Raw genomic sequence first — 23,242 nt, forward strand, 5'->3', positions numbered from 1 at the left:
TGCAACGATGCTGTAGCTAATTTGGGGCTGTTATTAAAGTGAGTGGAAGTTCTCCACGCACCTATGAACTTACGCAGTTATACTCTGAGGCTTTTGGATGTAAGTGAATTTTTATTGAACTTGTGAGTTCAGTTTTGGCAGAGAGCAGCCTTATTCCTTTCTAGATCTGCTTTACAGGTGAGTTAACCCAAATCACTCGAGTCTTATAAGACTCTGACTTGAGACTACTGACAGCACTAATCTTTTCAGAGTGCCCCTTTCTTAAGCAGACCTCAGGGGCAAAAGAAAAAAGGAAGTAATTTCCCAGGCCAATTTTACGAGCATTCGCTATCAGCTTGGTTCAGGGAAGGGCTGAGGCTCCTGATTTGCATACGGCGCTTTGCGAAGCAGACGACTAATGAGTGCTGATTACTGAGCTTCAAAATCCGTCTCAACCCCCCCCCCGCTCGGGGACTGGTGTCTCTCGCTGCTCGCTTCCTTGTGGCGGGTTTGTTTTGCAGACGGGCGCAGGAGGAAGAGGAGGAGGGAGGAGGAAGAGGGCTGGGGGAAGGGAAAATCCCCGCTCCCCCCTATCGGTGCCCGGCCTCGGCGGGGGCAGGTGCCCGCAGGTGGATGCGGTGCCCGGCCCCTTCCCTCCTCTCCCCCCGCCCCAGCTCCTCCCCGGCCGCCGCTGCTGCTGCTCCCGGCCGGCGCCGCGTCCCGCTCCGGATCCGCTCCGCTTCTGCTCCGCCGCGGTGGGGGCGGCCCCAGGTAAGCGGGGGCTCCCCCCTGCCCTGCCCTGCCCTGCCCTGCCCGGCCGTGCCTCGGCGCCTCCGGGGCCGGGGGGCTGCCCCTGGACCCTCGCTTCACTGCCCGGTCCCGGCCGCCCCCCCCTCTCTCTGCGTTTGCTGGCGTTTAACCGAGGCTTGGCTTTTGGGGGCGCCGAGGGACCCCGGTGGCAGCGTGGAGGCCGTGTCCCCCACCCCCGGTCCAGCCGCTTGTCCCCTTCCCAAAGGCTGGCCCTGCAGCGGTGGGTGAGGCGAGGTGGGACCTGGAAATCTGTAACGTGTTTTTTTTGGGGTGCTGGGGCCAAGCTGCAGAGAGCTGTGTGTATGCTAAAGCCGCCCCAGCTGGCGCTTCTCGAGGTGAATGTTATCTGTTCGTGCTGTCGTGATGAAGGGAAGAGAGATGCTGTGAGATGGGGCAGCTCCTTCGAGGTCACGGAGGCCGTGGCTGTTCCTATGGAGGTTAAACCAAACCTGATTCTGGGACCTCCTTGCTGTGTCACCGCCGTTCGATTTCCTGCAAAAGCGCTGACTTTTGGCTAGAGGTGGCACCATTTGTTGAGTAGCATTTTGGAAGAGCGACGTTGTTGATATGAGCAGAGCGCCTTCCAGGACGATCCATCGCATCAAAACGTCCAGGACAAGACCTTGAGGGTTGGAATCGAGCCCCCCTCTGCACGCTGCTTTGGGCAGCTTTCTTGGTGATCACACCTTACCGGCACCTAGAGTTTCACGGCAGGTTTGCAGGGCTGCGCGTAGGTCAACGAATTTGAGAGGCTGCTCTCACACTGCGCCGTTGTCCTGAGTATCCCTGTTTGCCCTGAGTTAAATTACACCTTCAGAAAGAGCCAGAGGGAGCAGCTTCCCCTCTGAAGGCTGATTTGTGCTAAGTGGGGCAGCGTTAGGTGAGGAACGCGACGGATGCTGTGTGGGACATCGAAAGTTTACGTAGGGCAGCGGATCTAGAGCAAATCTGTCGTGGCAGTCCAGCCTAGGTCGAAATGGTATTCTAGGAAAAACAGATTGAAGCAGCATTCTGGGTTGCTGGTTGGAATATTTCCCTTGGAGATGCCACTCCTGGAGGTACAGGACCTTCCCCCGCTGTGTGCAGTCTGCCTCAGTGCAGGGTCTGCCCACCCTGAGCATCTCTGGTGCTGCATCTGCAGCTCGGCTGCGTTAGTGCTTGTCCTGTGTCTTCGATGCGTGGATCCCTAAACCAGTCCCTGGCAATGAGGGTTCACCCTGTGCGTTGGATTCAAACCTCCTGCTGGTCAGCTTGCTTTTCTTCCTTATCTGCCGTAGACCCCTTGAAAGCGGTTTATAGCCCCTCAGCAGGTGGAGCTCACAGGTTGAGAACAGCTGACCTAGACAAATACCTAAATAAGCCAGTTTTGTTAACATTGCTGGCTTTTATTTATTTTTCTGCAGGGTGGGTGCCTCCTGCTAAGTGATAACCATGTCTGCAAGCTCATTTGTTTGCAACTTGGATGTGGTAAATAGGTGTTCCTGAGAGCTTCCTCCCCCCCCCCCCCCCCCCCCCCATAGAAGCAGCCAGAGGCTCTCACTGCTGCAACCCGAGACTTGAATTTTGCTGCTGTTGAAGCTGAGGTTGTTTGCTTCTGCTATAGGGGAAATGGGCAGAGGCAGAACCGGGGGTGTAATATAGGGAAAGAAAGCACCGAAATGCCAGGCTGGCAGTTAGAGCATCCTCTAGCAATTCAGTGATCAGTGTATGAGGTGCTGGGTGCCATGGGCAATAGCTGCATCCGTACCAATGGATAGATCCAACTCCCACCATACCAGCAAATCTGATTCTTTTGGACTCTTGCCCTCCCTATCTTGGAAACAGCTTTTAGTAGGGCTATAACTCTTCTGCCACTCATCATCCACTCAGCTAGGCAACGCCTCCTCTGCCTCCTTTCCCACTCCACCTTTCCTAATTGCTTGCATGTGACTTTTTTTTTTCCCCCCTTATATATAAGCATCTTATTTACTTGTGATAGGCAGTTTCATGGTAACGTTTTTTTTTCAGGGAAGATAAACAGAGCATTACTCATACTATGAATACAGCATCCTACAACAGTTTAAAATGAGACTGGTACGTGTAGAACTTAATACCTGTTTTTTTTTTCTTTTGCCTGTGAAAGTAGTATGAATCTTGGTTTGCTGGCCTCGAGAATGCTGTTGTATTGTGGACTTTATTTGAGTTTCTGGTAGAGCTTATCAAGAGGTGCTTTTTTTTTTTTTTTTTTTTTTTTCTTTTACCACCTGTTGATAAGTGGTTCTATAGTTTAATGATGTTTTAGGAGCTAATCTGGAAGAGCTCCAAAGCTATTTCTTAGGAAACCTAGGAATGCTGAGGCTCTATTGTGGAAAACTGACTTTCTTGTAAATATTTGCAGTCTTGTATAGTACTCTGCAAGACCATAGAGTCACAGAATATCCGAGTTGGAAGGGTCCCACAAGGATCATCGAATCCAACTCCTGGCTCCACACTGGACCACCCTAAAACGAGACCATGTGTCTGAGAGCCTTGTCCAGACGCTTCTTGAACTCTTGTCAGGCTTGGTGCCCTGACTACTGCCCTCGGCAGCCTGTCCCAATGCCTGACCACCTCTTGGTGCAGAAACTTTCCCTAACCCCCAGCCTGACCCTCCCCTGTCCCAGCTCCATGCCGTCCCCTCGGGTCCTGTCGCTGTCCCCAGAGAGCAGAGCTCAGCGCCTGCCCCTCCGCTCCCCTCGTGAGGGAGCTGCAGGCCGCCATGAGGCCTCCCCTCAGCCTGCTCTGCTTGGGGCAGAACACACCAACATATTACTGCTTGGGCACACTGAGCAGAGCTTACCCTTATTAAGAAGGTTAGTTGAAAAGTGAGAACACTGAAATAACTCAATTTCAATTACTTCAGACATTCAAGTTCTTGTTGATTTGGTTTTGACCCATCCAGAGGTTAAATTTCACCCCAAAGGAATAAATTACGTTTACTGCAATGATAAAAAAAAAAAAAAAGGTAAAAATATCCAGTACTACTTCCAGATGTATTGAGGAACTCTTGTTGATGAAATTATATGAACATTCTTATTTAATTTCTTTCCTCTTTGAAAAGTAAACAGATTTTTAAACCTTTTTATGGTTTATTTATAATTCATGATGTTTTTAGTGCTGCTTGTTAAACAGGGACCTTGACCATGTTTGTTTATTTGTTGTCCAGGCAGTAAAGGCAAGAATTGCCCATTGTGCGAAAAGATTATGCAAGTAAATTTGGAATCACCTCTTTGCTCATTTGCTCCCCACCACTTACTATCACAATTGTTTACCCTTAGCTACTGAAGTTTCTTTGATAACATAAAATGGTTGGATGTAAACTAATAAAAGCATACTTCCTTTGTAGAATCATCAAGAGAAGCCATAATTTGTTGGTTTATTCTGTATTAAGATTGAGCTTTGCACTCCATTAACATTTTAATGAGTATGCTGTATTTCTTTATCTGGATAATAAGAATGGATATTTTTGGATATGAATTGGTGTTAGTCACTGCTTATCTAGATTGTTTGGATACTTTTATGCTTGCTTCTCTTAGAAGCTGAAATTGTCTTTATGTTTTTTTACTAATTTATTCAGTTGTTGGTCTTTATCATAGAGCTTAGCAAACAGCTAATAGCATTTCTGCTTAAGGAAATGCCACAAAATATGCATCGAAATAGTAAAGAAATATGGGAAGTGTACTGTTAGCAATATAACTTTGGCATCATTAGCCAATTGACTGAATTTACATTGTTATATTAGTATGGTTGAAGGTAAGTGTTCCATCTTGTTGACTTACATGTGTCACCTGTACACAATATATAGCTATCTCTATGGAAAAAGCTGTGGAAACTAAGGTAGCTGGTAGTACGTGCAGAGTTCTGCACCTCTAGAAGCATGGTACTGTTCTTAATTAGCATTTACAACATGGTGTGTGATAAGGAAGTAACATTTTTATTTCTTGCATGGAGAAACTAGGGTAAAAGCCTAGGGTAAAAGTCTGGTTTTATGAACAAAAACAGGACTCTATCTCCTGTTTGTTTTTCCATTGTAATTTTTTTATTCATCTTTATGGGATGTTGACTCCTGGTTATTGAAGGATGCACACAGTATAAAAGGAGCCATGACCTGTTGCTGCTGCAAGGAGGCGAAAGCAGAGGCTTGCCTTCATCTGGCAGTAGCAAGGTGAGGGGCTAAGGAGGACGGGGCAGTGAGGAGCACCTACCGCTGAGCAACGCAACTCTGCTCAGTGCCTTTCTTGTCCATGGGACAGTGGTCGAGAGGAGGAAGACAAGCCTTTGGGGGACTCATGTTCTAGGGAGTCTATATCCAGTTAAGTAGCAAGTTATCAAATGAAGTAGAGACCTATCAAATTGCCACTTTTTTTTTTCTTTTTAAATATACAGGATTGATTTGCAGGAATTAATTGAAAACTTTTTTTTTTTTCCACAAAAAAAAGTGTTGGATTCAGTTTGTCTTGGGTGAATCTAATCTTTTCAGTTTTCTCCTATTCTGACAACTTTTCTTGGAAAAAAAAAAAGGTATAAGTTTTCTAAGTCTAATAAACTGTGACAGAACTGTACTTATAACACTCCTTAGACACATATTAGAAGGAGCTAAGATATTTTAATAGTGGCTGCCTGCTGTGAGACAGTGTTCTATAGAATAGGATGGCTTGGGTTAGAAGGGGCCTTGTAGACCATCTACTTCCACCTCCCTCCTGCCATAGGCAGGGATGCCACCCACTAGATCAGGTTGCCCAGGGCCTCGTCCAGACTGGCCTTGAACACTTCCAGAAATGGGGCATCCACAACTTCTCTGGACAACCTGTTTCAGTGCCTCACTTCCCTCTGAGTGAAGAATTTCATCCCAGATCTAAATTTTGTTCTAATCTAAATCTTCCCTATAAGTCCCCTTCAAGTACTGAAAGGTTGTAATGAGATTCCCCCAGAGCCTTCTCTTCTGTAGGTTGAACATTCCCAGCTCTCTCAGCCTTTCTATGTAGGAGAGGTGCTTCAGCCCCTTGACCATCTTTGTGGCCCTCCTCTGGACCTACTTTAACAGATCTACAACCTTCTAGTGTCGATGGCTGTATATTTTATACTCTTACCATTGGCTGTTATTAGAAATGTTCAACATCTTTGATGATGACCTTGATGAGGGAATAGTGTCCACCCTCAGCAAATACGCCGATGATACAAAGCTGGGAGGAGCAGCTGCCATGCCAGAAGGTTGTGCTGCCATTCAGTGAGACCTGGACAGGCTGGAGACCTGGGCAGGAAGTAGCCAAATGAGGTTTAACAAATGAAGTGTAGAGTCCTGCACCTGGGGAGAAACAACTGCTGGGCTCCCCGGCACAAAAAAGACAGGTATCTCCTGGAAAGAGTCCAGCGGAGGACCACAAGAGATGGTATGGGGCATGGAGCATTTTCTCTATGAGGAAGGGCTGAGAGACCTGGGTCTGTGCAGCCTGGAGAAGAGAAGACTGAAGGGAGATCTTAGCAATGTTTATAAATACCTGAGGTGTGGGAGACAAAGGGATATGGCCAACCTCTTTGCAGTGGTTTGTGGGGACAGGACAAAGGACAATGGTCACAAGATGGAGCACAGGAAGTTTGGCACCAACATGCAAAATAACTTCTTCGTGATAAGGGTGATGGAGCACTGGAACAGGCTGCCCAGGGAGGTTGTGGAGTCTCCTTCTCTGGAGATATTTAAGGCCTGTCTGGATGCCTACCTGGGCAGCCTGCTCTAGGGAACCTGCTTTGGCAGGGGGGTTGGACCTGATGATGTTTGGAGGTCCCTTCCAACTCCTTCAATTCTGTGATTCTGTGAAATTATAGCATTATTTCTTTGCTTTCAGAGTTGTGGAAAAAAAAAAGCAAACTTGATTTTTGGAACTTCTGGAATGCTGGAGGGCCAAGTGCTTGTTCTGCTTAATATTGGAGTAAACTGAAGGGTTTGAAATTCAAGGGCTTGACAGCATATGAATGATGATTCCCTTTCGTTCATTGGCTATACTTTACCCAGTGCTGTAAGGTGTTACATGACAAGCTGATCTGCAAGGCTTTGCACCCTGGACATTGTCTTGTTCTTTGAAGCCCACTGCAGGGATGACTTCCATCCCTGTGTTCTTGCATAGGGATCCCTGTACCCTTTAACTCTGCCATCTCACTTTAAGGAACATTTGAGGTTTCTTCAGATGTACCCGGTAATGTGCCATTATAACTTGGCACATATTTGGGGAAATGACTGGTGCGGGAAGGGAAGGTTAATTCTGTGTTCCCACCAAACTTTTTTCTTATCGATGTGGGTTTACACTACTTTTATGTGGGATGTAAATTTAAATCTGTCAGATGTGTGAGCCTGAACTATTGGCCTGAGATAAGGCAGCACCATGCTTTCCAGTTCTGTCGCTCTTGGAATGGGGACTGTTTGGCAGGTCAGTTTGTTTTTCCATGGCCCATCGTGCTTATCCGTGAATTTGCTGCAGTATCCTTGATTTGTTTATAAAACTTTTTGAAGTGTCTCAGTGATGTATGTTCAAGAAACCTGGATTGTATCATTATTGGATGCTAGCCATCTTTTTTTTTTTTTTTTGTATTTGAAACGTGCAATCTAATGGGAGTCTAGTGTTTTTGGTGTAATCTCTTTTTAATACCATGGCAAATAATTTCATTGAAATGTGTATGTACCTATGTCTTGCCTATGTTTTGTGGTGTGATAATGGAAAATCTCTTATTAGAAGTTAGAGGGGAAGTAGTTTAACAAGGACTGAAATGGGAAAGGTGGATAACAGCAAGTTAAACAACAGCGATTTCTTTTCTTTTTTCCCTGTAGTTAATTAAAAAAATAGAATGAGGAAGTCTGTCATCTGCCAGCTTGTAAAGAATTTCAAATTGAAATGTAGAAAAGATTCTTTTTGTTTGCTTGTCATGTCTGGCTTACCTCAGAATCACCTAGTATTCTTCCTTCCATCTGTTAACGTTAAATTTCTGTACCTTTTTTCCTTCCTTCTCAGAGAACAAGGAACAACAGTATCTTCCTGTGAAGTGTTACTTGTCCGCTGAGTTTAGGCAGAACTGCATTTCCCAGCTCTACAATGAAGAACTGACTAAGAAGGGATGCGACATAAAAGAGAAGTCCTGCAGACTTAGTCACCAGTCTTGATGGACTTACTGTAAGTAGGAGTAGGACTTGTTTTCTCTTGTCTGCCATGCAAGTAAGAGTTCAACTGTGCGTTACTTTATTTATTTTTCGGTAGCACAAATAGGTGAATACCATGATCAACCTTCCTAAACTGTCACGAGGTATTGGCATGCTCTGGGTGCTAAGCTGCAGTTGACATCTGCTTCAAAGACACTTGAAATTCAGTTCTGGGTGAGGTGACACCTAGGTGCAGGCTCTAAAACAACCTTCTGGTTTAGGCTAAATTATGCTGTGTCTTAGTGCAGCCGCTTTTTATAGTAGCGGCTTGCAACACCGGCATTGTGCCGGTGTGCGGGGCTTGTTCTGGAAGCTGGAGAACTGTGTTGCTCAGTGTATGACTGAGGCACTTCCTGTGCTTTTTCTCATGTAGGGTAATATTATGAGAGGTCTCTGTAGATTAAATTATTTATTAAAATGCTTGTGTATGGCTGTGTATAGCCACCTGTGTTAGAAAGGTGACAGCAAACATTGTGCATTTCTTGTGTTTCTGCTAATCTTTGGTTTTACCTAATGTTAATGTTTAACTTCAAAATAAACTGCTATATGCCTGAAACTTTGGATGCAGCTCCTTTGTTTTACTGTTTCAGTAAGATTTGTATTCCTGTGGCATGCTGTTTCTCTGCCATGCTTCTTTCCCCTCTTTTTGGTGTGGTAGCCACAAAATATAACCAAGAAGAAAACTGTTTGCAACACAATGGAGCGAAAATGGTGTGGTTTGCAGGGATACCATCTGTAGCATTATTAAATGAGTTGGTGGCATTTCTATTTCCTTATGCTTTGTTCGTCTTGTTTCCGTGTCATAAGCTTCAGTGATACATGAGTAAGTGTTGAGAGAGGCAGGAGGAACTGTGCCTGGCGCTGACAGCAGGTGGGTTGCTGCCAGGGTGCTCTACAACGCTCCTCCTGTCAGTGAGGGTGAGCACTGCCTCAGTCTTCTCGGTTTGCTAGGTGCTCGTGTTGATGAATAGTGGCCACTGTATAATGCTCAAGGTTGTATTGAGAGGTTATTGAGATCTGATTTCAGGCTGTACCTTAATTTATACCCGCTCTTGAAATACTTCCCTATTTTTTTCCTCTTGATTTGGCATTTTTTCAAAGGAAAAACGAGAGGTGGATAAAGCTTTTGGTTATGATCATTTCCTGTTTTTTTTTTTTTTTTTTTATAGGTTCAAGCTTTACTTCCAAACACTTGAGTTGTTTCAGTACTACTGACAAAGGAAAGATGACCTCTACTGTAGTAAGTAAACAAAATGCTTCTTTTTTTCTTTCTTTAATGGGGTTTTTTTCTTTACAAGTAGCATACTATTGAGTTATGTACTGGTTAGTAAGTCTTTTAAAATGTGGATATAAGTATTTCTTGTGTTTTTTGCATAAAGGGAAAGATACACTGTGGGACAGGTATAAGAGGCTTGAATTAACTAGGATTTCAAGTGCTTGGATACCTGTAGGAGAGATTTATGCTTTTAAAGATTATGTTTGAGAGAGATTGGCATGGCTTCTGATTTAATTCTTAAATCTCTCACAAGTTAAGTATTCCGCAACCTGTTGTTAAGCCAGTGTGTTTCAGAAGTAGCTCAGGTGCACTAGGTCTTCCCATAGGACAGAATGGCAAGTAAGCATTTTTCCTAGACATGGAAAGCTGAGTGCACAGAGGCTGTTAGTTGGCAGCATTTCTTTTGATGATGGTATTGCCTAAAACAGTCCGTGCTGCTTATTTGTTTGCTGTTGGATGTTCCAGTGAAATAGTTGGTACAGTCACCTGGTGGGCTGGGTTCAAAAATCCTTTCTAGATGGAGTTACTTTGGACCAGGAAACTGATCTCTTAATATGCCTTTGGGCATCACTGTTATTCTTATTATTCAAAGTATGAAGTATTAGGCATGTGCTGTAAATCTCTCTCTGTGCAAATTTGAGTCACTGGTATGTATGAGCATGTGTGGTGGGTTCCTATGGTAGCAGAATTACTTAGTAGGGTTTTGTATGGAAACGGTATCTTAAATTTGCTTTGTCTTAATCACAGTCTTGCCTTTTTTTTGTTTCCTTTCCTGTAATGTTATCATTTAGGGCCCACCGCCATACTTTGAAAATCATGGCTTTCAGCCAGAAAACTATTCTGCCAGGCCACCAGCAGGTGCTAACCCATATCCACCATACTTCTCTACAAATGCTCCATCAGTGCCAACCTATGTCCCAAGAGTTTCAACCTACCAGTCGACTAGTCCAGTAGCCCCTTCAACTGGGAGGACTTGTTCATCAGGCAAGATTTCTTGGGATTTTTTCCAGTTTTAGGCTTAATGTCTTCCAGAGTAAGGGGGTTTTCCCTTCAGATTCTGGTGTTGAAGGAATATGCAAGAGCCTGCTTCCTCCTTGTGGATGAAGAAGTGGTGGCTGGGATGTGGGTGTAACTGCATCCACAGTGAAGGAAGGGTGTTGGAATGGAGAAAGTCTGGTGGAAAAACACCATCTACTTTTAATTTCAAGGAAATATACATAATGCTGGTCTCCATGTTGGAAATTTCTTATTTGTAAACCTAATTTCCCTTTCTGTCCTTGTTTCTGTTTCAGGTGTAAAGAAAACCATAATAATTGTAATATCCATTTTAATAGTCATTTGTTGCGCAGTTGGTGCTTTCTTCATTTGGTATTTTGGTAAGAATTACTTTTTTGTTTTGTGTTCAGAAAGAAAGGAAGTAAAACACTTTTATGGTTAGAAGTATGCATTTCTTTATCTTCTTATGCTGAATTAAGGATAGGAAAGACTTTGTTATCTATCTCGTAAGAGATAAAGTGATGTTGCTTGAAAAGCCACAACTATGTGCTTTTAAAAATTATTTTTAAGTAAACAGTGTTGCTATTGCTTTCTTTTCCATTTGTCAAGTAAATGTTTTTGAGATCAAGCGATGTCATCACCTTTTTGACTCCTGGAGCTGCTTATTCAGTTGGCTTTTCTGGAAAGCTACAAAGCGTTTGGGAAAAGCTGCTGTAGTACAAGTGTACATCGCAGTAGCTTTGCTGCAGAGCAGTTTGATGTCTTACAAGTTTTTTTTGCATTGGTGGATACCTGGCATGTGACTGTCTGTGGACAACTGATCCTACAGTACATTTCATTAGGGAAATGACTACTGTATATTGTCTCCGACATGAAACTCTGTTCTAACTTCTAACTTGACTTAAATTCAATGGAAGGAAGGAGACTGAAGTAAATTTGTGTAGCTTAACTGGTAGAGTGTAAATGATTAAGATGTATTTTTTTTTTTTTGTAAAATGGGATATCTCTCGGAGCTGAAGTTATTCGTGATATTTGTCTCTGTGATGGCTTTGATTTTAAAGTTGTGTGAGCCCAGTCCATGTAACCACCGTAATCTGGAACACAAGTGATATGTTCTGTGCAGGACAGGAAAGGAAGAGAGAAGGTAGTTCATTTAAAACTGTTAGATGACACTTTTGTGTTCTTAGGGTTTTTGTTTGTTGTTTTTAACTGATTTGTATGGGGTGAATGTAGTCTCGTTTTAAACAGGACTGAAAGCAACAGGGTGTAATTGGAGTAATTTCTTTCTTCCTCCTTTTCTGATTATAAATGCTATGCTTTATCAGCGTGAAGTTAATTCCTTTTAGACAACTTAATGGTGTTTGTTTATTCAAGGGAAGCAATGGACAAAATCCAATCAGCTGCATCAATAATTTAATTTGACAAGCAATGTAAGGGAGAGATAGCAATAAATCTTCTGTTGTGTCAGGCTAGGTCTCTTCCTATCTCTGAGTCTGAGCTTTCTGATGCTTTGCTCCATCAAACTGGCATTCTCCTTAAGGTGAGAGTTGGCAGTAGTTGCCTGAGGCTAAACTGATGTTCGGTCTAATAACTGTGCTGCTTTCTCCTTACAGTAGAGAATCCTTGCCTCGGATCGTTAGAGTGTGGGTCTTCAGGAGTGTGCGTGCCTCCCTCAGATTGGTGTGATGGAGTGACCAACTGCCCAAATGGGGAGGATGAAAACCGTTGTGGTGAGTGCTGGTGGTCAAGGCAGGGGACCTGTAGCCAGCTGCAAGCATTCTTGAGCAAATCCCCTTGTCTAAAGCTTGCCTAAGTTACCATAGGGCCGGCTTAGGCTCAGTTATATCTCTATAATGCTTTAGGAAGTTTGAGTGCTTCAAATCCTATATTCAGACTTTCAGCCTGTTTTTGGTCCAATTGCACAGCTGAAACAAAATGACTGGCTCAGCAGGTCATAGAATAATTAAGGTCAGTATAAACTTCCAAGATCAGCTGGTCCAACCATCCCCCTACCACCAATGTCACCCCCTAAACTGTGTTCCTAAGCACCACGTCCAACCTTTCCTTAAACACCCCTGGGGACTGTGACTCTACCACCTCTGGGCAACCCCTTCCAATGCCTAAAAGTCAAGCTGGTTTGATTTGGAATAAGCTTTAAAATATTACCTTCTAATTTAAATCTAATTTGTGCAAACCTGAATATAACATTGGTTCTGGAATGAACAGTCATAATTGACTTCTTAGTAGAACTTCAGGTGATAGTGGAAGTCTTTTTCCATATATTTCACATTCCTTCTTCTCCCAATACTTTATTTTCAACTTTATAACTGCTTTGTGTAAGAAAGCTTAGTCTGATTAATGTTTCCAACTCAAAAGGTGTCAAGAGGAGTTTTGGTGTAGAGCTGAAAACATAAGGTGGAAATGGATTCAATTTACCCATTCCAAAGGTGTGGCATCTTGATTCTAACACCTGTGTTTTGCTCATTCTCTGTTTGGGAACATTCTCTGTACATGCTTCATGCAGTGTTAGTGTTTACTGGCATATGCTCTAAAGCTGTTCCTCTCCGTTTGGTCGAATAATGTGTTTTTGAAGAAGCTTGTTCAGTCTGCTCTTTCATTTGAACTATTTTATATTGAATTATTCTGAAAATAAGTACATAGTAGGGCATGGAATGTCAGAGTTAATTGCTCCTTGTTACATTCTTTGTCTACAGGCACTTGTCTGTTTAGTGTATTTAAGATCTTATATATAATAACAGTTTCTGTTTTATTTATACATAATACACGGTTGTGTAGGTAGATGATAAAAGTGCTTGGGTATTTCAGTCTTCTGCAGTGGTGGAATATGAAAAAGAATTTCAAGAATAAAAACTGAAATGACAAGATGAAAACTATGTTGTACATTGCCTTTTAAACTGGTAGTTATTTTAAATTGCCTTGCGTGAAGGAATTAAATCGCTGTTATATTTCTGTCTACTTGGTATTTAACCAGAATTTGAGTAGATGGCAGCATTACATTAATACTGGTTTATAGATGCAAGCAAATATAATGGGTATTAAATAGCTTTAAGTAGAGAAAGAAGAAATATAGCACGTGCAGTGTTCTTATATATTTTTTTTCTTACTTTTCTGGCAGTTAGACTTTTTGGACCAAACTTTATCCTTGAAGTTTACTCACCTGTCAGCAACACCTGGTATCCTGTTTGCCAAGATAACTGGACTGATGATTTTGGAAAGATTGCGTGTAAAGATATAGGCTATAATGTGTAAGTCTAACCCTTATCAGTCTTTGAAAATGCATAGAATGGTTAAAATTTCCCTCTTGCAGTTTTTAAGAATACATATGTGAAATAAAAAGCGGCTGGCAGTCTCCTAAGGACACACATAACAGATGCTGGTGTGAAGAGCAGCATAAACGTTTGTGGCCAGAATGCTGTCCATGTTCTCCCTGTGTAAACGCTGTAGCATAAATTCTTCCACAGCTAAAATACTTTTTGTTGCCTCTCTTTGTTGTGGTTGGCAAATACTGTCTTCTGGTGTGAGTGGGGTAATGCAGTGAATTTATTGTCCAGGAAGAACTTGCACACCTGCCACTCAGAATTAAGGTCTCTGAACCAGCAATGCCTGAAGGAGTTTCCGATCAGTAAGACAGCCCAGCAGCTACTGTACAAGGCTGGTCCTCATCTGGAAAGCCCTGCAGAGCAGCAGCACTTACTGCCCTGCAGATGTCCCACAGAATGGCTGTTACATCCTATGGGACCTGAACTTTGCTATGCCATATAAATGTACCAGCAAAGGCATCTCTTCATTATGTTCTGTTTCATAAGGCTGAAGACTCCTACCATATACACGTACTAGATAAAAATATTTTAATCTAAAAACTGTCTGATGGGAAACTGAGATTGAATGTTTAAAGAAACCTGTTTGTCTGGCATTGTACTGCTCCATTGGGTTCTGTGCTTAATATAAAATATATACATATTAGTGTTGTTCATGTCAGAAGCTCTGGCTTGGCACCGTTTATTTTCACTCGTTTGAAAACTGGAACTGCTGTGTTTCTTAATAGGCTCTTTCTGTTTTACAGAGATACATATTACAGTAGTTCAGGAGTAGCAGCTGAAGTCAGCTTTAAAAGCTTTATGAAGCTGAACACAAGTGCTGGGAGTACAGACTTGTATAAAAGGCTATATACCAGGTATCTTAATACAAACTAATTACCTTTTATAAGGGGTATCTTTAGCTGTTGTGGGACACACAGCTTCTGCCTACAGCATAATGCAAGCACTTCCTTCTCCGGGGGTTGTTGGAGGGAAAGAGGCTGCCTTTTAAATCTGCTTGCAGCAACTGCTCTTACCTCTATTTAAAAGCACATCTGTCACTTTTCCATCTTTCCACTCCTTTTCAAAAAACATAGGTGTCCCATCCTGTTCCCATGCTGTATAGAAGGTTGCTCTGTCTACTGTACCTTAACTCTGAAGCCTCTCATTTCCTTACCTGTAGACTGCTGTACCTGCAAGGTTTCTGTGGCTCCCTTGTTGTTCAAAATCTTCTACGACTGCTTCATAAATCATCTCAACTTTATCTTATGCTGTTCTTTATCTTGCTCCTCAATAGGCTTACAAGCCTTTTGTGCTGCCTACCTCTACTGGAGTCTGCGGGCTTCCACATGACAGTTTTGGTGAATGCAAGAAATGGTGGAGGCCAGATGGGTGTTGGTAGGGTAGCTGGAGAGAGTGAAGAAAAGAGGGAGGCCTCACCAGGAAGATGAGTGAAGGCAGGGCACATAGCTGGAACGGGTAGGAAGCAGCTGGAGAGTGAGCTTTGCCCGCTGTTTGCCTTGCTAGCTGCCTAAAAGCCTGTTTCATTATTTTTTTTTATTTCTATTGCAGCAATGTCTGTACATCAGGAAAGGTGGTTTCTCTACGCTGCATACGTAAGTGTCCTTGTTTTCCAGACCTTTGCATGTTCACACCTTTGAACAGCTCTGGCAGTAAATCTTTCTGAATCGACGTAAATAATTGCCGTCTTTTGATGTGTAGATGATTTAACCGTGCTTCCCAAGCTTCACATTTTAAGGAACAGAATTGAGGAGGAGACAAGGGGGATATTAGGTCCCCAGTTGCTCTCTCTCTGTTGCTTCTGGTTCCTTTAAATGGCTTGCCCGTGGTGCGCTCTGTATCCATCGCTACATTGCTGTGGTGGGAAGTCTGTAGTGCGGTCACTGACATGTGGCCATCAGGTGGACACCGTTCCTCACCATAATAGCGGTGGTGAGGTGACTCCTGGGCGTTGCCTGTTCCATTGCACAACACAGCGTTGTGTGTTTATGTGGCTCATTAAAGATAGTCAAACGGTAGCACTCAGAGCGTGCAGTGAACCACCCTCGTATGGTTCACTTCTGAAGTGATGAACTGAGGGCAACAGCTACCAGCGAGGTAGGGCAGTGTTTGCGATGTGAAGGGTGCCTGGGCCATGTGAGGCTCAGCCCAACTCGATCCTGTGAGCGAGCACTGTAGGGCGATGGCTGGGATGTGGGATCAACCAGCAGCAGAGTCTGCTCTCCCCTCTCTGCTGTGCCACAGCGAAGCCTGGGCTGAAGAAACCGCCTTGAAGACCATCTTTCTCTAACGCCTGTCTGTGTGTGCCTGATTCCCCAGAGTGCGGCCTGTCCACCAAAAGCACAGCCATCATGAACAGGATCGTGGGTGGCAGCGCAGCAGCGCTGGGGCAGTGGCCGTGGCAGCTCAGCCTCCACGTGCAGGGCACGCACGTCTGCGGGGGCTCCATCATCACCCGCGAGTGGCTGGTGACCGCGGCTCACTGCGTGGAGGGGTGAGTGCCATGTGGGTCTGCCTGCGGGTGGTCTTCCTTGCTTCTGGCTGGCAGCGGGGCAGAACAGATCTTGCAGCTTTCTGCTTTAAAACGGAGTCAAATGCGGGCATTGGATATGGTATTTTAGCTATATAGACTTAGTGTTGAAGGAAGTTTTGGAAGCTGCAGATAGTCTGATTTCTACAGGAAGAAAATTCTATTTTGCTTGTTGAAGAGGGAAATTAAATCGGACGGATGTACTGGGCACGGACACCCACCCAACTTAAAAGGCAAATTCAAAGCACCAAACTGATGCCAGACAACACAATGCTGTCACAAAGGCGTTACACTTTGCCCCCAAAATGTCCAGCATTACAAAACTGTAGATGTGATCAGTTGAGACATGTCTGTACCCTTTATTTCCTCATATCTTTATGCTATAGAGTCAAGCAGTAAAGCCCAAGTCAGTATTAACTGTAGATTTATACCTATCCAAGGAACACTTTTTGTAGGCATGTGCAGAAGAAAATAAAAAGAAAAGCTTTGTCCCTCTTTAATGGGAAAGCACAGTTTTAAAGGACAGTTAAGGGTGCTTTGTGGCAGAATGTTTCCTCTTCTATTGGAGGAAAATCCAGTAAGCAAAACATTTTAACGGTTGGTTGGCTGGTTCACAGTTTGAGACGCAGCCATGGAAAAATAACTTTGTCTTTCACCTTGAGAAAGGAATGCAAGTGTTTAGTTTTATGTGAAGATCTTATCCCCCCCCCTCTGTTTTCAGATGTGAGCTCTGTAATACGTGATGTGTTAGGAATGGCAACCAAAGTGTAGCTGGGTTAAAAATAATACATGCTTTCAGGATTTTTTTTTTGTCACTTCTGAGGGAGAGAGTTTTAACAGTTGTGGAAAGCTTTCTACTGAGCATTTGTAAATTGTACTGGAACACAGTAACTACTTAAATTACATCTAGACCATATGCTTAGCATTTTTTTTTTTTTTAAAAAGGCAACAAACACCACCAAAACAAAAAACCACAACCCAACCAAACATCCTAATAACATTTTCAAGATAATGAAATTCCTTCACTAGATCATGTTTTTACTAATTCTGGCTTCTGCTGTCCTTCCGTGCTTTGGATAGTGCACAAGTGATAAAACTGACATGTGAGACTTCAGAAATAACAACTTGATCCCTCAGCAACTGAAATCAAAAAGAGGCTTCAGTGTTGCAGTCTCAGCCTATAATTTGCTGTGCTGAGTGACTAAGGGGATAGACAGTAATTCTTAATCTATTTGAAATATTTTTTTTTGGTATATTTATGAAACTAGAATCAAGCTTTCACAGACTTAGGTATCATACTCTGTCTTTCAAAAAAAACTGACCACGATATTATTATTATTTTTTTTTTGGATTAAAATAGCTCCCTTTTATGCTATTTATCCATTTCACCTTTTTTTGATGTGTATGAGACACAGGTATCTGGACAAGGATGTCTCCTTTTTTTTTTTTTGAGGGGGGCATGTTAGTATGTTTGGATTAACATCAGTAAAAATCATGCTGTTAGTTGGCTGATGAGGAAAGGCTGGCCAAAAACGGAAGGCATGAGTTACTTTTTAATTTATCCTCAGAAGTGGTAGCCAAATGCATGTACGTTCTTGGTGATGGATGCTAAAGACAATTCTTTGAAGTTTGTAAGCTGAACTCCCTACCAGGGAAACAAACCTTTTAACATACTTTTTTTTTTCTGTAGACAACTTTCTGACCCATATGTTTGGAGAGTTTATGCTGGGATTGTGAGCCAGAGTGACATTACTTTAAGAGCTGCATATAAAGTGCAACAAATAATTTCCCATCCAGATTATGATACAGACACTAAAGACAATGATGTTGCCCTTATGAAGTTAGAGACACCGTTGAGTTTTACTGGTAAGTATTCTATTCTTTGTAAGGAAAAAATCCAATGCCAATGAGCACATCTCCTAACATCTTCTGAAGTTAGTGAAGAAATCTTCCTTGCAGATATTTACTCATGGGAAAAGCAAAATGTGGGTAGAGACACCTTCAAGTGCCCTTTGATTTCCTAAGTAGGGTTTATTTATGTGTAGTACCAGGTAAGGGAGTTTGGACTAGGTTTAAGCTTGTTCACTTTTCCCCATGGTCAGTAATGTACATTTACTGCAGAGTACTGTAAGGTGTTATCACTCCTATATGTGCAGTCTCAGAGAGTAAGGGTGGAGCAACTGACTAAATGGTAAACTAAGCTATATCAAATAACTACTGGGGTGGGGGGGAACACACACCACCCCCACCCATCCCACACCCACAAAGTCCAAAGAAACAAAACCCCTGTCCTAAGAAGTTCCTGCTCAGAGGGAAGAACGTAACACCTCATGTTAGTAGGTTGCTAACCTTTTTTTAAACACGTAAAGCTGAAAGGGGCTTTTCTTAAAAGTAGATGCATATTCTTTATAAGCAATCAGGAACATGAGAAGACAAAGCATTATTTAAGCTTTTAAGTGCTTTATGTATATAGGTCCTATATGTGTATAGGTGCTTTACGTACAGGTACTGTATATTTCAGTGCATCAGCTTAAAACTACTAGAGGTAATCTGGAGGGGCTCATCTTCTGCTGGGTGTAGGGAGGTTGCTTTTACCAGGAAAATGTCTTTTTTTTATTTCTGCATTTTATACTTCTTGTATACAGGCATTGAATCCTGCTTGCGTTATTTTCAGCAGGGTTTTGTAAACAGAATGAAGCTAGCTGTTAGAAGTCTTTGTTCTCTTCTTTGTCCTCCTTTACTGATCAAGAGGACTGGTGTTAATTGTTGATGAATTGAGCTAGAACCATTAACTGTGTTTGCTCCTCACTTTGAGGTCAGGATGCGGTAGGTAGCCCTCTAGGAAAGGGCCACTGCTGAAATTCCTACTGCTGCTTATGTTGCACAGTATTGTATTATCCTTAAGGAGAGGAGAAAAAACATGGTGTGTGTATATATTTAAAGCAAGTTATGGTCATGCTGAGAAGTTTCATTTGCGTTTTTTTTTTTATTTATTATTATTATTATTATACCTGGACATCTGGGATTACAGACTGTCACTGTGTGCTTTTTTTGTAGATAATGTACAGCCAGTTTGTCTGCCTAATGCAGGAATGACATTCCAGCCCAATCAGCAGTGCTGGATATCTGGATGGGGAGCAGAGTCCCAAGGAGGTAAGAGTGGCTCTGGGACATTTGGGTCTTCTACAGAGCTGGTCCTCTTCTGGCTAGGTAAATGTATAAGAAGGAGAAAGAAAAGGGAAGCAAGCTTTCTTTCAGTGCCAGAAGGTCCTGGTCTGTGGTAGGCATGGGGTGGGGGTGGGGGGGGGGGCTGCTGGGGAAAATGGACTCTGATTTGGGGTATTGCTTCCCCTTTGTTCTGGGCTGTGAAACAGAGAACCTTCTTACCCATTGCTTTGCTCATGGGCCTTTAACAGCCCTGTGTCTTATGCAGTTGATTCAGGGTTGTGGTGAGCAGGTCCTTGTTCTTTTGCCTTAGGGTACACCGACAGCAATGCAGAGTAACTTCCTGACCTCTGGGAAGGGAGTTGAGGTGTCAAAGTGTTCTGTGTGATAGACCATATGTCTTAAGAGTCCATGCCAAAGTTTCTAGTGGGTTTATTTCACTCTGAACAGTGCTAGCTGCTGGGATTTGTAATAGCAGTGTGACCTGAGGCTTGTTCTAATCTTGTCTTTTTGTGTGTGTGTTTATGTGCATGTTTCAATTTTAGGTAAAACATCAACTAACTTGAATTATGTCATGGTACCTTTAATAGAACGTTCTAAATGTAATTCTATCTATATCTATAATGGTCTGATTTTGCCTACAATGATCTGTGCTGGATATCTAGAAGGAGGAATTGATTCCTGTCAGGTAATTATTACTAATAAACACTTGATAATAATCTGGCCGATTTATTTTTCATCTTCTTAGTAGGAGTTTTGTCATCTATTAATTAAAAACAGATCCTACAATTATATATTTTTATGACTAACACTTTGGGCTTCCAGTTCATTTTGTGGCATCCTGAATGGTAGCAAGTGCTGAAGTCTTGCTATATATGCCAAGAGGGTAAGGTGCCACTTTTTAATGCTTTGAGGATGTTTTGTGATTGTGTACTTGAAAACTAAGCTCTTCGTAATCACTACAATACCCTAGCATTACACTTGTGAACAAGAAAGTCAATGAAGTCTTATCTCATCCAGTGTTTTGGGCAAACAATTTTCCTTCCTATGGCAAACAGTTATCATTTAATACTGTAATTGCCATAGCATTTTGTTTTAGTTGTTCTTCTGAAATGGTCTTTAGCTTTTTTGAAACCTAACCTGTAGTCCTGAAATGAAACGAATCATATTCTGTATCTTTCCTGATGGTCAGGCCACTGATAGTATGGATGTTTTGTGCAGGGTGACAGCGGAGGTCCTCTGGTAACAAACGAAAGCTCCGTGTGGTGGTTGGTTGGAGATACCAGCTGGGGAAGTGGCTGTGCTACTCCCAATAGACCTGGAGTTTATGGGAATATGACTGTGTTTACAGACTGGATTTATAAAAATATGCAGGTAAGATATTTTGGTCTTTAATATTTTTAAATGCCCCAAATATCGAAGCTTAAATTTAATTATTCATATCCTGTGAGCTGTCTGATAAAGCGATTCCATTGAAAAGCATCCAAATAATGGATAAGATGGTCTGTTAGCACAACTATAAATTTTTGTTTTTTGTTCTAAACAGGCAAACAGATGACAATGCTGTCTGTCCTTGTTGATGATCGATGTTTCTGAGAACAAGAAAAAATGAAGCCATGGGATATTTATTCACTTTTACAAATGATTTTTCTCCTTGAATTTTCTTTTTAAAAATAACATGAAGGATTGCACACTCGGTTCTGTACTGGCTACAGTGACTGATTTTAATCAGTGAAGGATTATCACAATGAGCACCTTTCTTCTTGATGTGGTGCCTGGCAGAAAGTTGTTCTGCCAACTGCTTTCTGAGATGTCTTTTTTTAGTTGAGTACTTTCACTTGATAATCAGGTACAGGTTTATAATGGCAATTTTAATCACAATTTAACGTAAGATTTTTGTAGCTGGATACCGAGAAGGTTTAGTAGCATTTTAAATTGAATGTTAAGTAATGTGAACATTGAATCTCTGAGCTGCTGGTTGGCAATTTTAGAAGTGAATGTTTTGTGGTATATATGAAGGGAAGTTTTCATGCACTACGGTAGAGACACAGGAAAAAAAATACTGTATATTCAGGTAGTTAAAAATCCTCAGGACCTTGACTGCCGTTATTCAAGTCAGACTGTTCTGAGAGAGCAGTCTGGCTATCTCAGTAATTAAAAGTGCTCTTCTGCTTAAACTGCTCTGAATCTGGAAGGGGCAGGACCTGCTGTCACTCGATGTGGACCAAGGAGAGGGATGCTTTTGGAGCTGCAGTGGGAAGCCAGGAGTTAACCATCCTGACAGGGGTCCCTGGCTGAGCACATCATGATGACTCCTGAACTCTCCCTGTTGTGAAAGCTGACATCTGGTCTGTCCTGTCCTGTCCGTGAGTCTGTGCTGCAGGCAGCGGACCTCTGGCTGCAGTGCATGTCCAGAGGCTGGATGTTCTGTGAGAAGAAATACAACCCCATGTTTCTGCCTAACCAGATGAACTACCTCATTTATTAAATTTGGCTTTTAATTCCTTAGAGCTCTCCTTTGGGTACCTGTATGATGCTTTTTAGCAAAAGGCAGTTAATATCACAGTGCCACCTCGACTAGGATTTTGAAAATAATTTATAGCCAGTACACAGGATCAAAAAGCCATAACAAGTCACATTTGTTAAGAAAGATAATTTTTTTTTTTTTAATGAAATGACTCTACTAGTCTTGTTTTCTCTTTTGGTACTGAAATGCAATTATCTTGCATGAAAACACTGCACCAAATAAATATATTTTTTTCTACAAATAACTTTCCTTTGTAGTGTTTTCTGTCTGGAATGCTTTGGAAGCAATTGCTGAATTCAGTGTCTGAAATCCTCTGAGTATCTGATTTAAGAAAAAAAAGAAACAAGACGACAAAAAAATATAAGAGGGTGATCAAAGAGATTCCTTTACCTCCAGTATTTCAGGTCCTTAGAGAAATCCAGAAGAGCTGGATGTCCAGGAATGCTGGATGTCTTCAGTGGCTGGGTCTGATGAAATCACGTTTCTGGTGAAACTGAGGTAAAGGGAAGTTTAGCCTGAAGGCAGTGGGTTGAGGCACTTTCACCCTGTTTTGTTATTGCATTTCATGCAGCCTGAAGCAATGTGCATCTGCCTCTTTTCTCAAGGTGCTACAGGGTGTTTTCAATGGCACTAGCGTCAAGTGTGCCTCGGGGTTTACAATGAAGTAGTCATTGAATTTGAAGTACGTTCAAAACAGAAATTAAGTATGTTCATTGTTTTGGTATCAGGCCATTACATGGCTCGTGAACTGCAGTGTTGCAAGTCTCCAGTAGCAAATGTGGAAAACTGTTAATAGTGCTGGACAGGGTTGTAAAAGCTGTATCCTCCACTGGGGTGAGGGCTGTGCTGCAGAAGTCAGCCACCTGCTGCTGCAGTGTGGTGAAGAGGAGGCTTCTCTTGTAACCATCTTGGAAATTACTTCATGACAAACTGTCATAGGCATGTGTTTTTTTAGCTTTATGCAGCCGATAGCACAGTTTTGCCCATAAATCCTCCATGTGAAAGATGTCACAAATACAGTGCAGTATTACATTTTGTACCTGCTTCCATGAAACGAAAGACATCTTTTGGAAAGGTTTTCCTCCTCCTTTGGGGGGTAAGATGACAGGTACCAAACCCCATGCTGAGACATCCTTCCAGTGTTCAGTGTCCATAATGGATTAAAACACCCAGGACATCCAAATCCAGCTGTCCAGTGAATCCTCCATCAGACCCAAAAATTCAGCCAAGGCTCCAGGCATCCAAAAGAAAAGAGTCTTGGGGTTTCTCTACAACTCTGAGATCTGAAAAAGGAGAAGCAGATATAATATAATCCTGGGGATATACTTATCAGATGTGGTTAACTGTATTTCCCATTAGGCTGGAATTGTTGCATACCAATGTGAGCACCATCTCTACCTCCTGGGATGAGACTTAA

At 42.5% G+C, this 23,242-nt stretch overlaps 1 protein-coding gene across 2 annotated transcripts; it reads left to right on the plus strand.

Annotated features, from left to right (window-relative positions):
- The first annotated feature begins 475 nt into the window (after positions 1-475).
- TMPRSS2 (transmembrane serine protease 2) lies at positions 476-22,069 on the plus strand. 2 transcript variants are annotated; one of them, XM_027448374.3, is made up of 16 exons: positions 476-750; positions 2,797-2,862; positions 7,809-7,967; positions 9,163-9,233; positions 10,061-10,253; positions 10,562-10,645; positions 11,879-11,995; positions 13,402-13,531; positions 14,350-14,460; positions 15,155-15,198; positions 15,923-16,097; positions 17,824-17,999; positions 19,191-19,286; positions 19,844-19,986; positions 20,520-20,672; positions 20,845-22,069. In XM_027448374.3, exons 4-16 carry the CDS (start codon positions 9,219-9,221, stop codon positions 20,854-20,856), a joined length of 1,449 nt encoding a protein of 482 aa, XP_027304175.2. In that variant the 5' UTR covers positions 476-750; positions 2,797-2,862; positions 7,809-7,967; positions 9,163-9,218; the 3' UTR covers positions 20,857-22,069. The 2 variants fall into 2 exon arrangements, with proteins under 2 accessions (XP_027304175.2, XP_027304172.2); XM_027448371.3 differs by lacking the exon at positions 2,797-2,862.
- Positions 22,070-23,242: the final 1,173 nt, after the last annotated feature.

The sequence above is a fragment of the Anas platyrhynchos genome, chromosome 1 (genome assembly GCF_047663525.1).
Source record: "Anas platyrhynchos isolate ZD024472 breed Pekin duck chromosome 1, IASCAAS_PekinDuck_T2T, whole genome shotgun sequence".
Lineage (NCBI taxonomy): Eukaryota > Metazoa > Chordata > Aves > Anseriformes > Anatidae > Anas > Anas platyrhynchos.

Coding starts and splice junctions, on each gene's coding strand:
- TMPRSS2 (XM_027448374.3), top strand. Junction 10,254..10,561: donor TGGGAGGACTTGTTCATCAG/GCAAGATTTCTT, acceptor TTTCTGTTTCAG/GTGTAAAGAAAACCATAATA. Junction 10,646..11,878: donor TTTCTTCATTTGGTATTTTG/GTAAGAATTACT, acceptor TTCTCCTTACAG/TAGAGAATCCTTGCCTCGGA.